The sequence below is a fragment of the Pseudomassariella vexata genome (genome assembly GCF_002105095.1).
Source record: "Pseudomassariella vexata strain CBS 129021 chromosome Unknown BCR38scaffold_2, whole genome shotgun sequence".
NCBI classification, from domain to species: Eukaryota; Fungi; Ascomycota; class Sordariomycetes; order Amphisphaeriales; family Pseudomassariaceae; genus Pseudomassariella; species Pseudomassariella vexata.
The window spans coordinates 2,736,584-2,755,756 of NW_024467957.1; the positions used below are offsets into that span (position 1 = coordinate 2,736,584).

Genomic DNA, 19,173 nt, shown 5'->3' on the forward strand with positions numbered 1-19,173 from the left:
TCGACGTACATAAGCATCTAGTATATTTACCTCCGAATCAATCAAGCACATAAGCCCTTAATACTTTCTTCATGGGCGTTCTATTTCCTCTGCATTTGAAACTGCTTAGGAGGTAACAACCTGTATAGGCATCTGCATGTGTGTACGCTTATGCGGCACATTTGCTGACTAAGACGTAAGCCTTCGGTATCCTCCTCGTGGGTGTTAAATTTGCAGTGAAAAAAAAAAGGTTTCTACGCCCGCGCTAGGGGCTGCAATCCTAGGTATTGTGCCACCATACTAACTTAGGTTAGATGTCTTCACTAAATATCAACCTGTTTGAATCACGTGACAATCGTCACATGGGACATTTATGAGAACGTACAAAGGTGCTCAGGATGCTGTATTTGATCGCACCGGAATCATGATATTGGACTCTATATACGGCGTTGAAGATAGGAGATCCCTCTTCTCATTATCAATACTCATATTAGAGAACAGCCCCAGGAAACTGGAGATTATAAACAGAGTTCGGCTTCAAAATATGGATAATAACGTTCATAGTAACACGGCGGTTTGTATTCAGATGATCCTTCACTCTTCCGGATCAAAACACAATGCATGCTAATTAATATACGGATTAGAGCAACCATTTTTCTTTAATAATAATGTATTTTAAAATTTTGCATACAGTGGGCGAAGTGAAGTAGTCGCACCAATCACCCATCCCAATTACTGGGTGATATGTGCCGCCTCATGTCTCCTTGCACGGCCATTCCGTGTACCCTCACATGGAATATCGCTTGGACTAATTAGTTCAAAGGCAGCACCGTAATCTGTGGTGTCTCCCAAATATCCCAGTCCTCAGCGACTTTAGGTTCCCCAAACGGCTTCAGCGCAGCAATGCGAAAACTATTGTGATTTCCAAAGTCAGCAAAAACGACTTCCATGGAAGCCATGGAAGAGAGGGAAGCAGGTTAATACTCACTTATATACCCCCGGCACGATATCTGACCCATCTGCAAACCTACCAAGCCAGTAGTATCTATCCATCCTACGACGGGGACGGGCATACAGGGGGAACGAAAAGATATCGTCCTCGCTGGCGATGCTGGGATCGAACCAATTGGTTGTTGCAGTGCCGTTCCAGCTCGTGGCGGAGCCGACGAAGCCATTTTGACCGGGGACCGGGGGGTAGGTCCAAGCTGACTCGGTGTAGTTTGCATCGAAAATCTAGCGTTTTGCGGTCAGTTTAGGATATATTGGGGGGTGGGAATCGTGACGATGCATCAAGGTGTGAGAAATGAAGTGGAAAGTGGCTCGACTTACATCCCATCGGAGCTCCTCTGTTCCCCAAGCAAACTGTGCGCTAAGCTTGGGGAAGTCCTGCGCGTCTCTGGAGAGATTGAACGTGAAACTGTTTTTTTTTTCGTGTAAGCTATTCCCGTCGTTGAAATCAGAGCGAGCAAGTTTGACTTACTTTGCTTTGTTCTCCAGCTTGACACTGAAGAGACCTGAGGTTATGTAGGGGAAGTTACTCCCATAGTCCCAGTTGTTCTCAATTGTTTCTTTGAGATCACACGCGACGCCTATATAGTTAGTTCGCGTAATAATAGTGTTTACCAACTCGAAAGGGGTGAAGTAAATTAAGGACAGTTTGCTTACCAAAATAAGGGATACTTAGCTCCTCGCCGTTGCTGCCACTGGCGAGTATTTTTCCGCTATATACAGGGAGATTGGAAGCGTTGAGCCCAGCTGGGACTGTGAACGTAAATCTGCGGAAGGGATCAGTCGTCAATCTGTCTGGGGGACGATGCGAACGCAGAACCTACTCTGCCGTTTTAGTCTCCCCAGCTCCAACCACAAACTCTCCTTGCGGCATAACAACCCCAGGCGCCATCTTGACGGGACTCAACTCAACATAAAGATTTATGCTAGGAATAAACGACTGCTGCTTCCCGGGCACAGACGGGGTATACGCATCGTAGCCAGCCGCATCCTGCAGCGCAAACTCATACGTAACAGCCTCAGTGCCCATGTTGGTGATTTCGACAGAATGAGTCCCGACAAAATTCGCCGTATCATTAAGCTCGAACTTCCGCCCATCAAAACTCAACTGGGTAGTATATCCCAATACCCTCTCAGCATCTACCAGCCCCGCTCCAACCTGCGTAGTCGGCGCCCAAAACCCGTAATCCGTTGGGCTAGTCGCCCAGTCGGCCCACGGAACTGTCTTCGCTGTGGACATGATGCGTGCGGTGAGCCGCTTCGCCCATGCAGGGTCGTCCTTATGCGCAGCGCGGCCGCCGAATTTCCCAACCCATAGCGCGGCGACGCCGGCAATGTAAGGGGTTGCCATGCTGGTTCCGCTAAGGACTTGGTAAGCATCTGTTGGGTACGTGCTGAGGATCTTGGTTCCGGGGGCGGCGACATCGGGCTTCAGAGCAAGGTCATAGGTGCCGCCCCATGAGGTATACAGGGCGGGACGGCCACCGCCGGCGTTGTGCAGCCCGACGTAATGGGCTGTGTCGACGTCGAAGGAGGCGGTTACGTTGCCGCCTGCCAGGATGGTGGAAATGATGGCTTCGCCGGCATTGGATTCGATGGCGCCGGTGAGGCCTGATCCTGTTGCTGTATTGCCTGTGATGGGGCTAACAAATGGTCCGTCGTCGTTGTAGAAGAGGATGTAAGAGGCGCCGAAGGGGGCCAGATTATTCTGTTTGACGGTGACGGTGCACCCGCCGACCCTGACGAGGACAATGGTACCATTGAAGCTCGGTGTTTCATCCGGCAGCGCAGTACATGCATCGTTCTCCACAGAAGAGTTGAGAGTCACTGGCACGATGGGCCAGTCGGCGATGGTGCTGGGAAAGTAGCCAGACGCGGGGATGTAGGCAACTTCAGTCTTGTTGGACGAGCCGTCCAGGATGAAATCGGTTGTGAATGCCTGGGCGGGAAATACACCCGGCTCAGCGGAGGCAATGGTCAAGACACTCTGGCCTGATGCGCCGTTGCTGGCGTCGAAAGGACCATGTTGGCCGTCGTTGCCTGCCGCAATAGTGACGACCACACCTTGCTCCACCATTCGCGAGGCCACCACAGCCCAAGCATTACTTGTGAACCCGCTGGTCTCTCCTAAACTGGCGGTGATAATATCGGCCTGAGCAGTCAACCAGTGCTCGAGCATAGAAAAACGAAAAGGGTGACGTGGACAGAACAAAGTGGGAGACTTACCCCTGAATCAAAAGCCTTGAGGAACCCCTCGATGACAATCTCCTCGTCCGAGTAGCCGTCGGTGCTGAACACCTTGAAAGAAAGTAGTTTGGCGCTGGGCGCGACACCGACGAATCTAGCGAGATTAACAGGTGATATCAAACAAGAACAGACTGCGCTCACTGATCACTCTTGCCAGCGATGATTCCTGCGACGTGGGTTCCGTGGCCATAGTGATCCATCGGATCATCATCTGGCTTGGGTGGCGTATCGGGCCAGTCTGAAGACATGACCCCAATCAGTATCTCTATAAGCCATGCAAGACTCAAATTTAAACGATGAGTGAGGGTTGATACATACCACCGTCACCCACGAGATCATAGCCTCCGATGACCGTATAGCCTGGTCCAATACCCCCACCGAGCTGTGAACCATCGTTGTCAGTCCATACTCATAATAATTCATCCTCAACGATCAACGATCAACTCCAACAACAAGTATTGCTCAACTCACCGCAGGATGTGTATACTGCACCCCACTATCCACAATCGCCACCGTCGCCCCCTCCCCAAACACCCCATCCTCGTGCAACTGAGCCACCCCCGTAAGCCCATGCACCGAGTAATTCGCCGCTGCCGCATCGTCGCTGAAACTCTCGCCCTCCTCGGCCACAGGCAGAATCCGCACGGGCGCAGACTTGTACACCTTCACCGTCCCCTCTTCGCCGAAGCTGCTGATGAGCGACTCGGCATCGCACCCCTGATGCTGCTGCGCGCATTCGACGCTGACAGCTGGGAAGAGATCGGAGTCGAAATGTTTCACAACACGCAGGCTGGGAACGCCAGCTGTGATCTTGTTCGCGAGGCGAGTAGATTGCAGCCGCGATGACAACTCGACGATGTAGCGATTTGGTGTCGCGTCGCTGGGCTGCTGCTGGTCCGTCTCGTTGAGAGCGCGACGCCAACGTGGGTATCGAACTGAATCCGCCAAGCCCAGGCTCGAGTAGCCGAGGACCAGGAGCGGAAGGGCGTTGCTGATGAACCGCATTTTGCTCGCCACGTCCTTGAGTGAAGAAGAGCTGGGCGTGGTGGTTCACAATCCCAGATCCAGTGCAGTGCCATCGTCTATTATTATGTATGTGATCCTTGTTGACAACCTCGTGTTCTGTGCCAAGAATCCAGGTACGGACAAAGTCTTATTCGACTCGTCTCGTATTGAAATAAATGTGCCTAGCTCAAACGAGCAGGTGAGTCGGCAGCGATTCCGCATGGGAGGACGGGGCAAGCGACGTTTTGGGCATACGCCGATGCCGGCAATCTAATCGACATCGTATATGCCGGGGTTGCTGCATTTATGGGGTCAAAATTCGGGTCGTTCGCCCAAGAAGATTATACATGTCTAATTGATTTGCCAGAATCCATTTCCGGACTAGGGCCTGAGAAACCTGTCACTTTAGCTTGCGTCTAGTTTTCTACCCGCTTCAAACTCCCTGCAGCTGAATCTGACTATGCAAGGAAAATAGCATCCCTTCAGTGGCAATATAAGCCCCAGCTCACTTTGTTCAGTCTACATGAGAAGCTAATACCGTATGATCCCACCCTTTCGCTCAGGTAAAATCTTGCAAACTTCACACCTATCGGTTCACTTCGCTGTAAGTTATCTAAGTAACATAAAAGCTATCTGATGCGTGCGCATATGGGAAATAAAGTGTACGTATTGATGAAGCTCTGTTAGCTAGCTAGCTGGCACCCCTACAGCCCTATCTTATCGTATCTTATCTATCCTACAGGGTAGCGTGACCCCCTACGGGCTCACTTATCAAAAGAATATGGTTGATGATAGCGATAGTACTAATCCCCATAACGCATTAGACGGTATTTAATAGAGTTTCAGCTGAATTTCGCGCCGTGGTCATACCAAAAAAAGGAGGCCAGAAGACGTGTTAGGCAACCTTGGTGGGCTTTGCCAAGTCCACAAAGGTCACCACGTGACTTAGCCCTTTGGGCTCAAGTCCGATCTTCTAGCTCAATGATCTTAGCTAGAATAGTATGCTTTTACAACTTCACAAATATTCGACCACCATTGCGTGTAACAAGACGCACCAACCCTAGCGTCATCATGCCCATCGCTTCGCCGTAAGGAGGACATTTAAACGAAGATGGCCAACAAGCGGACGTAAAGTTGCATATCGTAGGAAATTTGGCTACGGACAACTCGCACCAAGAACCTCTGCCTGCTGATATGAACCTGAACCTCCTTGTCAGTACTATGATTCAATGGGGCTATACAGCACGGCACCACCGCTATTAGATATTGAATCTAAGTCTATCTCCAATGGAAGGGGCGCACGAACGTAATTTCAAGGTGTATTTGCAAAGAAAGACTTAAGCGTACTGGGATTTAGATAAACTTACGGATTATGAATATGAGATTCTTCAAATCTAATATCCGCCTATAATCTTAAATGTGTGGCAAGAGATCTATAACTTTAATAAGTAGCTTCCCAATACCTGAAACAGATGCCGGTATATTGCTGTCCCCCCATGAACAGTTTATGGCAATCTATAGCTGGACATAGCTCGGAATATATGAACGGACTTACCCAATCTAGAAATGATAGTATATATTATTCAGAATAGGGTAATAAGTCTTCTAATCTCGAGTCTTGGATAACCCAATCCTTAAAAACCGTAGAGACTATTGGCATACGTAACATGACAGGGCGGATCTCACTGGACCAACAAATTGACTTACTTTAAATCCTAAACCTACGTGAACTTGTACAAATCTGAATTGCGAACTGGTTTTCAGTTATACCTACGAGGCTTAAATCATAGCTAGTTATCGTAATTTGTAGGTTTTCAAGGCGGAGAGGGAGAAGAGAGAGGCGTGGGCATTAATTTCGAATGGACTACAGAGAGAGAAGCCAAATAGGTGTGGTGTAACACAAAAGAACGGTATGGTTGTCAGAGAACAGAATGCCATAGGCACCAGTGGGTGTCAGGACACTGAACGCAAGACACCGGTGGGGCGCCGGAGGGGTGTTTCGGACAAAAGACTCCCGAGTCATGATTACAATCTATGTGAAGCTTTGGGATGACGAGAGTCAAGATCCTTGGCATCGCCGACCCTGCTGTTATGCCGGGTCCAAGCGGCGGCCTAGCTATCTATATAAGGACCATCTCGAAGTAGGATAGGGAAGGAGCAGAGATCAATGCATCACCGTGGGCACCCCTACCTGAGACCGCCAGTGACCACCCGGTGCTACGTAGGAGGGACGCCCGTTACTCCCCATCACTCTGTACTATTGCCTTCGGCCTAGCCGTACCCTGACAATGGTTCAAGTCGCTGAACTGGCAAACAGTCCCCCAGGTGCCGTCAAAGCCGTCTCAGCCTCAAAGAACAGAACATGTAATCCATTTTTCAAAGCAGATTCTACAAGACACCGAAATAACTACTACAAAAATTATGTTTAGACTCACACGCACATTAATTTCTACGTAGTCCTCAGCCCTGAAAGCGCCCAAATCGCTCATCTCCAGATTGTCACAGGAGCCGGGTTTGGAGCCTATAGACTTGGCGGTCATCCACGGGGATTCTGTCGAGTGAGATGTTAGCAGCCTCCAAACTTGGGTTGCCCCCCCTCAAACTAGCTCCTACTATGGTAAGAAATGCTTAGTGAGACCGAAGCTACCCGGAAGAGCCCACTTCTGGGACCACAGCTCACAAGATTATACAGCTTTACACTTATGGCCATGTTGCTGACACAAGCTGGCAAGCGGAATTTGACTTCACTAAACCTCTTTGGTTTTCTGCTTACCCCTTCACTTTACTAACACAACCAATCGCATGGATATACTCTACCATGGTGGACTCCAGAGGGCACGCGGCCAAGCTATTGGTATGTCTCGAGACGTCCCAGTTTTACCTTGTTGAGTGGGAGATCAATCTGCTGATACGGCAGTGCCATCCCATCATGTCAGACGGAGTAAGTCACCGAGAATCACCCATTTGGTTCTGATATACCTCATGGTCGTTAGCACCTAAGATGACCAGCTGTAGACAGCCTGTGACCTTGCTACCAATTTAGCGCTATACCCGGCGGGTGATCATAACAATTAATGTCCGACATGTATGTCCGAGTCCTTTGGCCTGTGGCTTCGTTATACTGTTGATGATTCTGCCAGCAATTCTCATAAAAACAGCCTTTTGCAACGTAGCCTAGTTAGACTGCCTTTGTCCTGGACTGTAATTACCCGTAATGAGCTCGTACCTATTTCGGTTTCCGACAGCTCTCAACCCGCACTTCCTTGCAACATCTGGACGGTACACTTTCCCAAGGGTCGGGCTAACCTCACCATCGTTGGTGATCAAATTAGTAAGTAAAACGCTGGTGATGTTGACCGACTAGAGATCCTGGTGAGTTTAGTTGAGGTTGGTGACTTTTTGGTTAGATTTACTGCTAAGAGACGAAGCCATCGCTACTAGAGTCGGCGTTATAGGGGAAATGAAACACTATATGGTGTAAGGGTAGCGGCTTAAGCGTAAAAGGAATACTAAGATGACAGCTAAGTCTCAAAGTACCGGATATTTTGTAGAGTGTAAGCTAACGAGTCCTACAGGGGTCCTATAGGGCTAGCAAGGATCTCCAATACCTTCAAATTACCTAAAAACACGGTGGTTAGGGACTTTAAGCACGGTCAAAATAGCCATTGAAGCCTTAGCAACTATAAGCTAACCAGGTTACCTAACCAGGGTCTCCGGTGAGGTTAGCATGAGCAACTAAAGTCCGGAGAATGGTGAGGGCCCTAGTGAAAATCCACGCTAATCCTGGCTCACCAGGTTGGCATGGTGAGGTTGTTCCGACCACGGCACCTTCCGGCAATTTGCGCTGCTTTTGTGCGCATGGCGGCGAGAGCCGCGGACGTTTCATCCTTATGCGCCTCAGTGGAACCCTTTGCAGCATGTGTGGGTACAGCCTTTTCGACGTGTGTTACGAAGTGAACTACGTGGATTTTCTGTCGGACGCGCAGCCACTCTCAGCTAAGAATCTGTTATGAATCGCAAACGCTATGGGGAAACCTAACTGCTGGACTTTTGGGAAAGACGAGGAATGAATTAGGGAATTGCTAGCCGAAATCTTTATGGGAAAGGCAGTTATCACGATCTGTTTCGTTAAAGGACGTAGAAACATAATAGTGGTAGGCTTGAGTGACTACTGCATATACCGTGGACGGCGAACCTTTCGGAAGGGTGAAGCAAAACCATTACCCATGGGAGAGAAGGAATAGAATGGAAAAGCTGCAATGTTGTGTATGAGTTCGTCGGGGCAAATGGGGCATTCCCTCGAAGAATAGGCGAGATTCGATGACGTTGATGGTAGGAGATAGGTGCTCCTTAATTTGTGATAACCAGAGGCCCGGCACAGCTCAACCTCACCTGCACCTGACGTAAGTTTCTTCTTCCTGCAACATAATTCCACACTACCAAGCGTGGCTTCCCTAAGCAGAATATGGCCATTTTGTCCGCGGACCCGGCTGGATTCTCTTAAGTGGCCAGAATCGCCTGAGATTCCAACATTCCACTTCCAAAACCTAAAGTTCGGATCGCTCCGCTGTGTCTGTAGGAGGCTCGGAGATCGGCTGCAGGGATCCTCTCCGATCATGATGTTGCCCATGCGTGCATCGGCAGCTTTGACGTCACAGTCCTGGGTCATTACATAGTAAGCAAAAATGGTGAGTGGTCATGTGATCCAAAGTGTCAAGATTGACATTGACAACACGGGGAAGTTGATATTCGCACCTAGAGGTAATTAGCAAGGCATCACCAGTAACGCGAAAGAACTGCGAATCAGACGGACAAGTTTGGTGTCTGTGTTATGATCTATACCGATAAATCAGCCTTTGGCTTCCTTCCCATAGCCTTACGTAAACTCTATGCGAATTTTCAAGGTGCGTTCTTGAAGTTCACAATCAGCACCCATGGAAGGAAACATGATTAGTGTTAAATGCACCAGCGAACTTCAATTGTAGGTGCAACCAGAGCAGTCTATGTGCAGTGCTTAGTACCAGACCCTTTGCCCATCTCGTGGTTTCATTTATCTAAGCTTTCCTCGTAGTGCCGTAGTCCTCTGGTTTCCGGATCTGCTATGTCCGGTTTATAGGCAATACCCCGTCAGCCTCACGCATCAAATGAAGGTTATCTTCGCGCCAACACAATCTGAGTTCACATTTATTTATAATGGGAATGTGAAATCCTGCTAAGTTGTTGATTAGACTGCAATGTGATTTTGATTTGTTTTAATCTTCCTCTTTTGCTTTCATCACCTTGTAGCCTAGGAAATCATGAAAGTCTCCTGTTCCCGACTACCCCTATACTAGCAGTCTTCACCGCATTACACCAAACCCAGCTCAGAGATTGTAAGTACGCTTCCCCCTCATTCAGACTGGCGGGTAGTATGCCGCCATCGGAATCTCAACCTCGCGACCCAAAATAGGAATATCATAAATTTCAATATGCCGCTTCGTGAAAACCCGCTTCTGCGGGACATGCCTTTGGCCATCCAGGGCATCAACCTGGCTCCTCACATCAGAAAGACGGGCCCGCCACTTGTCCGAAAGCTCACGCTCCGCAAACACAGTAACAAGCTGGAACCATTCCCACCCCAGCGTCAGCGGCGCGTTGCGCCACAACTCCTGTTTCCAGTCCTCTTCAAACGCTGGACCGATATGTTCCAATACGTGGTCCCACAACCTCGTCCACCGGCTACAGCTGAGGATGTGACTCAAGGCGACCTGATCCGCGGGTGGCCAAAAGCCTTTCCCCATGGCTTGGAACGAGGGATCGTAGGGCCCAGTGGCAAAAGAACGCATGCCTTCATATCCCCTTGCACAATTCCAATCGGGGACACAGTACTTGATATACTCGAACCGGGTGTCGAGGTCAAATTTGGGAAGCTGCTTCTCGGGTTCCAAAACGGCCTTCATGAATCCCGAGAATAGCTCTGAATAAATCAGGATTTGGAACACGGCACGGTCGACGTCCGTGTCGACCGTGTTGGGCTCGCTCACGCCGCCTTCCCAGAAATTGGGCGTCGCGTACCACTGCCGCCCAGCCATCTTGTCAATCTTGTCGCCGAGCGGGTTGAAGATGGTGAAGCGGGATAGGTGGAGGCGGCTGATTTCGGGCAGCGTTAGGCCTGCTTTGGCGATGCACAGGTCGTACAACCCATCAATACCGCCTTGGAAGGCCTCGTTCAGCTGTGCTGTCTTTTCAGTGTCTCCCACTGCCCAGTCGGCGACCTGGCGGCAGGTGGCCGCGACGAGGAAGTAGGGGTGCGGGGAGAAGAAGGTTGGGGCGGAAGATGCTGCTAGGCGCAGGATGGTGTTTGGGTGTGCTGCATGGCAGACGTCGCGGAGCTTGCGACATGTGGAGGCTGCGTTCACGAAGTCCTCGATGTCGCGCATGTAGTTCGGTAATGAGCACAAGAGCTCGTTTGGGAGGTCGAGTAGATTCATGATGGCTGACTTGATGAAGTTAGGATGTTCGAGTATTGGTATATAAGATACAATTTATTTGAGACGTGGGAAGGTGCATTTGCAAACTTAAGTAAGAAGTCATAGGAAGAACCGCAGCAGCTGCTGATAAGGTTTGACGCAATTGCGCAACATTGCAGATCAACAGGGATCCTGCTCCTGCACGGCGAGTGACACATCGGGCAACATACAATACTCCACCCAGTCTGCTCCAGTAAAGGATTCACATTGCGTCGCTGCCTGGCCTTTATTCTTCGTGAAAGTCGTGTTTCTCTCCCACATTGATACTCAGATCTACGTGGATTTACATAGTAATGCTTCATTCAGCATGATGCAGCGGGGCTGGGGGGCTCATCCACCCAACCGCAACCGCAAAGACGACACCGGAAGCATGGGGCCCAGTGACTCACTACATCCATGATTGCCGCTCAGTCATGCACCGCGGTTGATACGTAGGAGGGCGAACACCGGCGGGCATCGAATTCGCTGTGATGATGAACTACACCATATTTTCGGTACCCCCCGCCGTTTTATCTGCCTTATTTTACTCCATCGTCAATAATTAGTTTCGATGGATCCATATCGAAGAGGATTGCGCGTCCTTGAGCTGGTTTGTAAGCCTGACCCCGGAAAAGGGGTTGTTCTGATATTCGACTACCGGGTGCAGTGGCTAGCTGGCCCGACTCTGGTTGCATTCGATGGACGACTCTTGGTAGTTGACCTAAAGAGGGGAAGATATTGGAATTTCGCAAGCATAACGAAGCATTGAATTGAATGTGTCTCTGTCTACCTCTCGTCAAAAGAGTGAAGGTGTCCATCCATAAGGGCCTTAAGTACAGCAAAATGGGCTTCTTGGCTACACATTTGGAGACTGATGATGTCGTCTGAGCATAACAGCTGCTGGCACTGGCTGCTACCCTAGAGTATTTCGTGTGTAGGGAACACTTATTCGACCAATAGAGACTTCTCGGTGAGTATTGTACAATAGCGCAGAGGAGCGGCTTCTCGAAACCGGGAACTGCGTTTTCTGACAAAGATTAGGTGAATAGGCTTCTTAATTTGCTTGGTCACGTCTTGGATGCTTTTAACTCTCTAGAAAGGTGCAGTCAATGTGGTCCGAGAACTACTTGAAATCACATAAACTCCCTGGAATATGGATTCAAGTAGCTTGGTTATGATTATGTATTATGATCAATATTATATATTGTGAAGGGGCGGAAGGCTTCGTTATAGATGTATTTAGTCGTGTCCGGGTCCCAGAACTCGATGGCCGATCTCAGTTAAGGCGCCCGTTGCGTAAGACACTGATATGGATAGGCCCAATTGGTATGGGACCAAGATCCATCAGGCTGACATTGATATACACTGCCTTGATACATATACGAGAAGAAAGAAATTGTATTTAGGGATCATTTTCGATTGGAGGAGAAACTACCTATTTAGTCGATGGTTAATTAGGAAGAAGAGAGACTAAACCGCATGCCGCCAAATCCTCCTACTCTGTCGTACTGTCCAAGGTATTGTGATCTTCCAAGGTGCCCTGTCCGCTGGTAATCCCTTGGCTCAGATCCGTATTGACAACAACATCTTCCTTGCCACGCACATGCATCACGATCGTCAACCCCTGCACTTGCGGAAGCCCAACTTCCATCCCCCGATCCTCCTCGTCGTCTTTTCCTTGTTGTTGGTGTTGGTGGGTTGATGCCCTCCCGCTCACGAATGAGTCCGTTTCCACCTGCTGCTGCTGCTGCTGAGACTGAGATAACGAAGCCGTATCCGGGACCCAGAGTCCGGTCGTTTGGAGGGCAGTTCCAGCTGCATTTGCGTCTACTCGGTGGGGGGAGTCCATGTGAGGATACGGGTACGGTATGCCATGTCGCGGTACCAGCATTGCGCCATCGAGTACTTCGTGACCCGCGCAATAGTGCTGCTGCTGATGGATCCAAGAATCGGGCGTCTGCTGCAGTCCAGGACCAGGAGCGCCAACCAAGATCTGCGGCAGGCCGGTGGTGACGGGAGCAAGATTTGCAGCAGCATATCGCGAGTCCAAAGCATATGACGGGTCTACGAGTGCAGGCGTATGGCCGTATTGGACATAATTGTGTGACATGCGGCGGCCATGACCGTACAGTGGGTAAGCACCACCACCGCTCGGCTGTTGATGTTGTTGCAGATTCCATAGCTCCGAGGCGTATTGATCTCGCCAGGGACATTGGTGATCAGCGGGTGCTTCGCGACTGGTGCCGATGTAGCCCACCGAAGGAATGGCGCGGATAGGGCGTGGGTGCTGCTGTTTGGAGTTGGGATTGGCGGGAGGCGTCATGATGCCCACGGGTAGCATTCTATGGACCTTTGGTTGTTTGCGACCTGTAGCCCGACCGATACTATGGTTGTCATTATCGTGCGGCATGTTCCCGCCTCGAGAAGCTTGAGTGGACTCGGATGGGCGTCTTGACATGGAAACGGCCGTGGGGACTCTGATCTGCTCGTGATGGGCTTGTCGAGTCGGAACTATCGTTTCTTCCCCCCTGGTGCCCTTTGCACGATGGTGAGGGCGGAGAGAGGCGGCTCCTTCTGGCGCCGAGACGGCATTGTGTATGTCGAAAGAACCACCATGCGAGGCTCGGCCGTCGCGGCTCGGCCGTGGGAGTAGAAGGTAAGAACCGACACCGTCGGTGTCACTTGATTCAGAACCAGGCCGACTACGTTGGTAGAAGGCCTTCAGGAGATCTGCGAAGTCGTCGCCTAGTTGCGTAGGCGTGAGCCATTCGTCTTGATCGGGCTCCAGGCCTTGGTACGAGACGAGGTACTTGATGGCTGTCGCGCCAGCTTTCGTTTTGGTCCTGATCACATCGACAATGTGCTTACCGTACTTTCGGTCAAGAGAAGCCGTTGACTTTAGAGACTGTCCTGAAAGTTTAGAAGCACGAGCATTCTTCTGTATCTGCGAGGAAGTCTTGTCATCCAGGCTGATAGGCCCGTGATCACGAGAGCTTGTTCTCGTCCCCTGGGAACCCGTATTCAAGGGCTCAGGCACTAGCCCAAGATCTAGACCTTGGCCTCGGGCATTGTGACGGACACCATAAGAACGAGGCGTATCAGGTCGTGTTTGGGAAGGAGAGGAAGCAGGTAAAGGAGACGGTGCCGAGTCATCCGTTGGGTTTCCTATGGGCGATGACTCACTCAACTCTGCTAAAGATGATCCTCCCTCAGCCCCGGTTTCTGAGTCGAGACCCCGTTCTGACTCGGTGTTTGGGAGACTTCCCAGTGTGGTGCCAGCATCTAGGGATCCCCTCTCATAACGCCCATCCTGGCCAAGGCGTCGACTTTCTTTCCGCCCTAACTTTCCAGGGTTGAGATCATCTCCAAGACGGCCAGTTGGGACGCGCGAACCTGGCTGTCTGTATTGCGAAGGATCTTGGTCGTGTTCAACAGTATCGGTGCTATTTGCAGCGTCGCGAGATCGGCCAGCATCCGAAGAATGGGCATCTGACTGTTCCATTGGCCTACTTTGGGATATAGTGCTGGCATTCGTGCCGGTACGAAGAGGCTTGTTTCCTGCTTCACGAGTGCTTCCGTTATTCTGTAGTGACTCTCTGTCGTCTCGTCGTCGACTTTCTTTCCGCCCCACCTTTCCAGGATTGAAACCATCTCCAAGGCGGCCAGTTGGGACGCGCGAACTTGACTGCATGTACTGTAAAGGATCCTGGCTGTGGTCAACAGTATCGGTGCTATTTGCAGTGTCGCGAGGTCGACCGGCATCAGGCTGTTCCACTGGCCTACTTTGGGATATAGTGCTGGCATTCGTGCCGGTACGAAGAGGCTTGGTTCCTGCTTCACGAGTGCTTCCGTTATTCTGCAGTGACTCTCTGTCATCTCGTCGTCGACTTTCTTGCCGCCCCACCTTTCCAGGATTGAGACCATCTTCAAGACGGCCAGTTGGGACGCGCGAGCCTGACTGTCTGTATTGCGAAGGATCCTGGCCGTGTTCAACAGTATCGGTGCTATTTGCAGCGTCGCGAGGTCGACCAGCATCCGAAAAAGGGGCATCCGACTGTTCCACCGGCCTACTTTGGGATATGGTGCTGGCATTCGTGCCGGTACGAAGAGGCTTGGTTCCTGCTTCACGTGTGTGTACGTTGTTCTGCAGTGACTCTCTGTCGTCTCTTTTTCGACTGGGTTTCGTTTCAGGGTTCGGCGATGAGGCACTGCCCCTGTCCAACGGTCCGATTGATGCTGGAAGTTCTTTGCCGTTAGTTTCGGTTCGCAGATCGTGGGTACCTGCTCTAGAAACAGAAGTGGCTAGCTGCGACTGTCGACCTGTCGGGCCCGAACCTGAGCCTAAGCCTGGCAAACTTTGGATAGTATCGTGGGTTGAAAGTGCAAGTATGCCGGAGTCTTCAAGTGGGTCCAGACCAGTGTCTTTATGAAAAAACGTTGAGTCAATCTTGCTGGTCCGCGTTGGCTTCTGGGGAAGTCGCTGGCTTGAAATATCATCAGCAGAGTCTTTAAGAGTATCCTTGTCGTTGCTAGCACGGTACTTGTCTCCGACTGACGTTCTGAGACTCTTGGAACTTTTCTGGCTCTGGCTCAATTGGCGCACTGGGTCAGCCGGGATGTCTTCAGCGGGAGTACCACGTCCAAATCGGACGAGGTCTGCTTGATCTGATCCTTGGTCTCCAGGGGCAAGCCCATTTTGCAATCGGCGTGCTTGATCGGAGTCTGGTGCCACGGCATCATGCAGATGCTGCAAAATGTGACGGGCCGCCACGCCAAAGGATCCGGCTGGCAGAGAGTCATGGTCATTCCCCATGGTGCGGCAGGAGTTGCGTGCTCCCTGCGCACCTTCTTTGACGCCATAGCCCGACTCATCAAGCTGGTCCATTGCCTCAGAACTAACGACGTCGAGTTCCGGCCTGTCTTTTGGCTGGCCTCCACGAGTATCTACCCAGTCTGTAACGTCACTCCCATGGGAACGCGGGTACTCGGGACCGTTGCTTGCAAACACATTGGAGTTAGTAGTGCGGGTCGTGGCCGCCTTGGATTTGCGGTCGGCGAGCAGGAATGGGTTGTTCCGAAGCGTTGAGACACGGGTAAGGCTGGCCACACCGGGAAACACTGTGGGTATCTCATTATTTGTGTCCGGGCCCTCTAAGTCGGCTTTGACAGTCGGAAGATCTGGACTGGGTGCGGCAGGTCTCCCAGAGTTCTGCAGAGGACGAGGTTTGCCACTTGCAGGCACTGGAGTAGTGATACGACTGATGTTGCGGCTTAAAGGCGCCGGTGAGTCTCGAGGGGCCCGCGGTGGCGGACTCTGCAGACGTTGCTGGGCATCATTCGAGTCGACAGGTTGACCTTGAGATGGTGCTGTTAAAGACTTTTGGAGCCTTGACCTGTCGGCTAGATGATCTCGTAGCTGTTGATAGCTATTAGAGTCCACTGTTAAAGCTCGGAATGGAGCTTCTGACGGTTGCTGGTACTTGGAACTATCAGCTGGATGACCTTGTGGCTGATGGGTATTGTTCGAATCCACAGGGAGAGCTCTAAATACTTGTTCTTCTGATGGCTGCTGGGCGTCGTTCGAATCCACCGGCAGAGCTCTGAATACTGGTTCTTCTGATGGCTGCCGGGCATCGTTCGAACCCACCGATAGAGCTCTGAATACTGGTTCTTCTGATGGCTGCTGAGCATCGTTCGAACCCACCGGTAGAGCTCTGAATACTGGTTCTTCTGATGGCTGCTGGGCATCGTTCGAACCCACCGGTAGAGCTCTAAATACTGGTTCTTCTGATGGCTGCTGGGCATCGTTCGAATCTACCGGTAGAGCTCTCAATAATGGTTCATCTGATGGCTGTTGGTACGTCGAACCTTCAGTTGGACGACCTTGTGGCTGCTGGTAACCATTCGAGTCCACCGGCAGAGCTCGAAATCCTTGCTCTGATGGCTGTTGTTTGCCCAAATCATCAACTACTGGACCCTGTGGCTGCTCATTTCCAGTCGGGTGCACTACCCCAGGTTGAGATGGGGTTGCTGTTGGTGGCTGTTGGTATCTCGAGTCATCAAGCCCTGGCAAACGTGATGTAGAAGACGGCTGCCGGTATCTTGAGTCCAGTGGTTCAGATTGAGAAGGTCCGGTTGGTGGCTGTGGGTATATCAAGTCCAGTGGACCAGATTGAGCAGGTCCTGTTGGCGGCTGCTGGTATCTCGAGTCTAGTGGTCCAGATTGAGAAGGTCCTGTTAGTGGCTGCTGGTATCTCGAGCCAAGTGGACCAGATTGAGAAGGTCCTGTTGGCGGCTGCTGATATCTCGAGTCCAGCGGTACAGATTGAGCAGGTCCTGTTGGTGGTTGCTGGTATCTCGAGTCAAGTGGTTCGAATTGAGAATATGCTGTTGGTGGTTGTTGGTACCTCGAGGTATCAAGGTCTGACATACATGACGCAGAAGACAGTTGCTCGTTCAATCTGTCAGATTCCGATGAAAAAGGCGCACCAGAGCCCATTGGTCCTTGGGGGTGGCGCAGCTGTTGGAGCAATGACTGAACAAACGCCGCGTCAGTTCCAGAACCAGAACCATGCCCACTGAGATACGGATCACCGTATTTGATTGAATCCTGGTTGGGCCAATCCGCCGTGCGCATGCCACTCTGCGGAGGCGGCGTATAGCGACTGAATGCTGTCATTGCTGTGTTTTTGGGACCGTTGGGGCCCAGAACACCGTTGCGAAGAGCATCAGACAAGGCTGAAAGGACGTCTTGTTGATTGGCAGGACCGAGCATGGTGCGTCCCAGCGCCAGGGTCTGCTGCGTGTCGGTAAGGCAGACGGTGCAGATGCCGTGGCCACAAGTGCTGCACGACTTTTGGGATGTCACGGGTGACAGACACTTGTGGCACACACCTGTGAAAGCGTACGGGTCTGTATTCGGTCCAGAGCCTTGTTGAGGGTATGGTTGTATCGAGGCAGGGTGAGGGGGGGCATTGTGTTCTGTGCTTGGTTGAGGATGTCGATGAACCTGTCGGGCATTCCATATCCCTGGGCTTGCGCTTGCCCTTGGCCCTGGCCTTGCCCTTGGACCTGGCCTTGCCCTTGGCCCTGGCCTTGACCTTGGACCTGGCCTTGCCCTTGGCCCTGGCTTTGTCCTTGGATCTGTCCTTGTCCTTGGCCTTGACCTAACCACCCGTTTGTCTGTGGTGCGGGTGATTGTACAGACAAAGGTGCATATGATCATGCAGGCAATGAATATACGGCAGCATCATTGGCTTGGCTCACGTTGGAACCTCGGGCCTTTTCGCCGCTCTCTCTTCGGCCGGTCTGCTGGTCTAAGTCTGGCAGCGGCGATGAGAAGGACTGCTTGGTTGGCTCAGGGCCATAGGGACCGCCCTCGTCTGAAATTCGCCGTAACTCGTTCCTGGGCCGGGACTTGCGGAGCTGTCTGATGCGGCTCGTTTTCGACGCGGCCGTGTCCGAACCGGTATTAACCTTCGGCTCTGCGTACCGCGTCGTATTCGACATGGTGCAGACGAGCTTTTTCGAGGTTGTGAGCAGTTCGATTGAGCAGTTCAATGGCTGTACGTGAAAAGTAATTGACCAGTGGTCCCAAGAAAAAGATGCGAAAAGCAACGAACGGGTCGGTGGTCCCTAGTTGTGCAGTTTTGCACAGGTACTAGGAGAGGTTAGAGGATGATAAGATATACTCAAGGCCAAATAGAACCGAGATGAGATGGTTGAGGAGTGTAAGTTGGAGCAAATGTTGAAATGGAAGACAATTTATAAGATTTGGCAAAGCTTCAACCATTGTCAATACCGCAACTGCTTATTTTAAAAGTGCATTGGTACCTATTGTTTTACTTGAAATGACTTCCCGATCTCCAGACCTCAAGTCCGGAGATCGAAGCTAAAATTCGATACTCAGTTGATGTCAAAAGAAGCAGGCACCAAATCGAGACCCACAGCCTAGATGTACCTTCCGTCAAGAACGCTAGCGATATTCACAGTCGACAGGCAGGAAGGCAAGTTCCTGAGATTTTCAACCCTGCATTTTTCTGTGTTCAAATGGTGAAGAGACCTGACAGTCAAGGTTGGATGTCATCACGCCCGAGGAAGCGGCTCTCTTTGGCATGGCTATAGAAAGTTGAGACGACAGACATACCCCGTCACACACACATGGGACAATGGTGATGAGTTTCTTGTACCACTTGTGTGAGAGAGGCAGGATTTACTCCGAGGACACATCATGGCAGAAGGGCTGGAAATCGATTGAACCTATGGGATTTTAGAGTCATCCGACTCGCGCCGAGCAGCTTTAAGTGACGCCGCTCGGCGCGAGCGTCGTTGTTTCGTTGTGAATCAAGTTATTATGCTATATATTCTGGTAATAGAGCCCAGTAAAGTCGGTATTTTTAAGCCACTTGCTCCCAATCCTGGCCATCAAGTAGACGCAGTGGTACAT

General features: G+C 51.1%; 5 protein-coding genes across 5 annotated transcripts; 1 reads left to right on the top strand and 4 right to left on the bottom strand.

Annotated features, from left to right (window-relative positions):
* Positions 1–621: 621 nt before the first annotated feature.
* On the bottom strand, positions 622–4,401 carry BCR38DRAFT_471587 (peptidase S8/S53 domain-containing protein). Its single transcript, XM_040862868.1, has 10 exons — positions 3,706–4,401; positions 3,553–3,616; positions 3,376–3,499; positions 3,214–3,328; positions 1,812–3,139; positions 1,645–1,754; positions 1,460–1,568; positions 1,309–1,396; positions 968–1,212; positions 622–891 (listed from the first exon to the last, which is right to left on the bottom strand). Exons 1-10 carry the CDS (start codon positions 4,237–4,239, stop codon positions 792–794), a joined length of 2,817 nt encoding a protein of 938 aa, XP_040720202.1. The 5' UTR covers positions 4,240–4,401; the 3' UTR covers positions 622–791.
* A 2,925-nt stretch (positions 4,402–7,326) lies between these two features.
* Positions 7,327–8,643, top strand: BCR38DRAFT_385092 (uncharacterized protein; the record flags this gene model as incomplete). Its single annotated transcript, XM_040857466.1, has 2 exons — positions 7,327–7,518; positions 8,049–8,643. The coding sequence occupies 2 exons, from the start codon at positions 7,327–7,329 to the stop codon at positions 8,250–8,252; spliced, it is 396 nt and encodes a 131-aa protein (XP_040720203.1). The 3' UTR covers positions 8,253–8,643.
* On the bottom strand, positions 8,330–9,213 carry BCR38DRAFT_103076 (uncharacterized protein). Its single transcript, XM_040853310.1, has one exon. The coding sequence runs from the start codon at positions 8,906–8,908 to the stop codon at positions 8,408–8,410; it is 501 nt and encodes a 166-aa protein (XP_040720204.1). The 5' UTR covers positions 8,909–9,213; the 3' UTR covers positions 8,330–8,407.
* A 238-nt stretch (positions 9,214–9,451) lies between these two features.
* Positions 9,452–10,796, bottom strand: BCR38DRAFT_421544 (uncharacterized protein). Its single transcript, XM_040859445.1, has one exon. The coding sequence runs from the start codon at positions 10,707–10,709 to the stop codon at positions 9,633–9,635; it is 1,077 nt and encodes a 358-aa protein (XP_040720205.1). The 5' UTR covers positions 10,710–10,796; the 3' UTR covers positions 9,452–9,632.
* A 1,175-nt stretch (positions 10,797–11,971) lies between these two features.
* BCR38DRAFT_421545 (uncharacterized protein) lies at positions 11,972–14,466 on the bottom strand. Its single transcript, XM_040859446.1, has one exon. It carries the CDS (start codon positions 14,416–14,418, stop codon positions 12,223–12,225), a length of 2,196 nt encoding a protein of 731 aa, XP_040720206.1. The 5' UTR covers positions 14,419–14,466; the 3' UTR covers positions 11,972–12,222.
* Between the last annotated feature and the right edge of the window lie 4,707 nt (positions 14,467–19,173).

Coding starts and splice junctions, on each gene's coding strand:
- BCR38DRAFT_471587 (XM_040862868.1), bottom strand. CDS start 4,239: ATGCGGTTCATCAGCAACGCCCTTCCGCTCCTGGTCCTCGGCTACTCG. Junction 3,617..3,705: donor TGCAGTATACACATCCTGCG/GTGAGTTGAGCA, acceptor GATGGTTCACAG/CTCGGTGGGGGTATTGGACC. Junction 892..967: donor ATCGTGCCGGGGGTATATAA/GTGAGTATTAAC, acceptor AAATCACAATAG/TTTTCGCATTGCTGCGCTGA.
- BCR38DRAFT_103076 (XM_040853310.1), bottom strand. CDS start 8,908: ATGACCCAGGACTGTGACGTCAAAGCTGCCGATGCACGCATGGGCAAC.
- BCR38DRAFT_421544 (XM_040859445.1), bottom strand. CDS start 10,709: ATGAATCTACTCGACCTCCCAAACGAGCTCTTGTGCTCATTACCGAAC.
- BCR38DRAFT_421545 (XM_040859446.1), bottom strand. CDS start 14,418: ATGCAGTCAAGTTCGCGCGTCCCAACTGGCCGCCTTGGAGATGGTTTC.